This window comes from Mastomys coucha, unplaced genomic scaffold, assembly GCF_008632895.1.
Source record: "Mastomys coucha isolate ucsf_1 unplaced genomic scaffold, UCSF_Mcou_1 pScaffold23, whole genome shotgun sequence".
In the NCBI taxonomy this organism is placed as follows: Eukaryota; Metazoa; Chordata; class Mammalia; order Rodentia; family Muridae; genus Mastomys; species Mastomys coucha.
This window is the reverse complement of record NW_022196906.1, coordinates 104145625-104147924: the sequence shown is the minus strand read 5'-3', so window position 1 is coordinate 104147924 and position 2300 is coordinate 104145625. Positions and strand designations below refer to the sequence as shown.

Sequence of the window (2300 nt, the reverse complement as noted above, 5' to 3'; positions counted from 1 at the left end):
AGCCTGGTCTACAGAGTGAGTTCCAGGACAGTCAGGGCTACACAGAGAAACCCTGTCTCAAAAAACAACAACAACAAAAAAAAGTACACTTGTAAAAATGATACAAGTTTAAAGGACAACTATGAAAATGGTATCCAACTATCTCATTTCCATTAAAATGAAAATATATTAAAAAATATATTAAAAATGTTAGAAAGGTAATGAGTCATGAAAAGTTCATTGCATCTTGCAAGTTTTCTTGAACAGATGCAATATATACAAAGTCTAAGAATATTTTTTCCAACCTGGTGCTAGGGCTCAGTAGACATGATCTCATTATGTACCCCAGTCTGACCTGGAACTCATATTCGGGCAGCTTCTGTCTTATGAATTTTAAAAGAATAGGCATGCTCACCATGCCTAGCATAATGTTATATTCTTAAAAAACGCTGGGATACAATGCTGATTCAGAGGTTGATGTACCCAAAGAATCAGTACCTTGTAGAGAGGATACTGGAAATAACTGGCTAGACTTATGTGACGGTAACAACAGAACTCACTTGCTTAGGATTTTGTAGATGAAGATAGAAAATTTCAAAAGGTTTTGTGAAAAATGATTCCTTGGCATGTTGCACGATGATCTGTGTTGTAGGATGGAAATATGTTTCCTGTTCGCAAAGCTTTCCTCTTACCTGGTTGGGGAGGATGGGGTGGTGGCATCTGATGGTGCATCAGAGGGTAGGGAGGGGGCTGCTGATGAGGCATCATGCCAGGGTGGCCTGCTGCTCCCAGTGGGGCCATCCCAGGTCCTCCTGAGTGCTGGTGCGCTTGCTGAGGTGTCTGGCCATGCTGCTGCTGTTCCATTTGCTGTCGAGCACGTAGTTCAGCATATTTCAACTGTTCCATGTGGAAGTTTTGACGCTCAGTAAGCAACTGCTGTCTCTGTTGTTCTAGCTGTAATAAAGGAAGTAGAAAAAAACACGCTACCAAGACGTTTCTCAGGATTATATGACAAGTAGGACACTTATTTCATGGTTGCGTTCCATCCACACGTACTACAAGAGACTTCTTACCACGAATATCCCTATGTTTAGTCTAAAATATGTTTTTCCTTGTACTGTATAGCGTTGGAACAAATGGCCTTTGGCCCTACTTTGACGGACTGGGAGGTTTTTTTCCTCCTCCTCCTTCATTATCATCTTTATCAACTTATTATTATCACTAGTAGTATGAGACTAATCATTATGAGTAGTACCAGAGACAGTATGCATCTATGTCGTTCCGGCTGCTGTTGCACGCCTGGGCTCAAATGTTCCTCTTTTCTAATCTTTCAAATAGCTGGGACTAGAGCCATGTGTCTGTGTGCCTGGGTAAGCCTGTAGATATTACTTTATTTATTTACTTGAAGAAAAGAGTCTCCCGGACTGCTGGCTAGAAACCTGCCTGCCTCTGCCTCTCAAGTGTGGGTCAAAGACAAGCCTCAGCACACCTCGCTGGGCTTGCAAGGGTTAAAAATGCTTCCCTGGATTGAAAAAAAAAAGGGGAGGGGGCTGGAGAGGTAGATCAGTGGTTAGAGCACTGACTGCTTTTCCAGAGGTTCTGAGTTCAAGTCCCAGCAACCACACAGTGGCTCACAATCATCTGTAATGGGATGAGATAATAATTCTTAAAAAAGAGAGAGAGAGAGAGAGAGAAAAGAAGGTAATTACCTACCAGTTAAAGGCACAGTGTTGGAATGCTGTCTCTAATCTGCAGTCTCTCCCTGTTTTGTCTTCTTAACTAGCATTTCTTTGGTAGCTTAAATTCATCGAAGGCTTCAATGTAAGAAACAAAACCAACCAAGCAACCAAGCAACCAAGCACCACCCAACCACCCAAGCAAGCAACCAAGCAACCAAAAAAAGCCTCTTAGGAAAGGAAAATTAAAAGAAAGAAATCAAATATGGTGGAATGTGTCTGTAGTCCTATTCCTTAAGGTTTAAGCGGGGGATGACCAGTTTGAAGATAGCACATAGACTCTGCATCAAAGCCCATCATCACCCCAGAAAACAACGCCACCTACCGCAATTATACCAATTATTTGTAAATATCACTGTCAGTTCATTTCTTTTTATTTTTTTTGAGACAGGGTTTCTCTGCGTAGCCCTGGCTGTCCTGGATCTCACTCTGTAGACCAGGCTGACCTCGAACTCTGGAAATCCACCTGCCTCTGTCTTCCAAGTGCTGGGATTAAAGGCGTGTGCCACCACTGCCCAGCAATTTTTTTTTTTAAAAAAGAGGTGGGCAGGCTTGGGTTTGAGGAATAAGGCTTCTGACTGGGGC

The 2300-nt window shown here is 42.5% G+C and overlaps 1 protein-coding gene across 1 annotated transcript in view; it reads right to left on the bottom strand.

Moving 5' to 3' along the window:
* The window catches only part of Smarcc1 (SWI/SNF related, matrix associated, actin dependent regulator of chromatin subfamily c member 1), a 100341-nt gene that overhangs the window by 18189 nt on the left and 79852 nt on the right, over positions 1-2300 (bottom strand). Inside the window, exon 26 of the mRNA XM_031345624.1 lies at positions 672-933. Within this exon, the coding sequence (XP_031201484.1) occupies positions 672-933 (262 nt within the window). The remainder of the gene's footprint in view (positions 1-671; positions 934-2300) is intronic.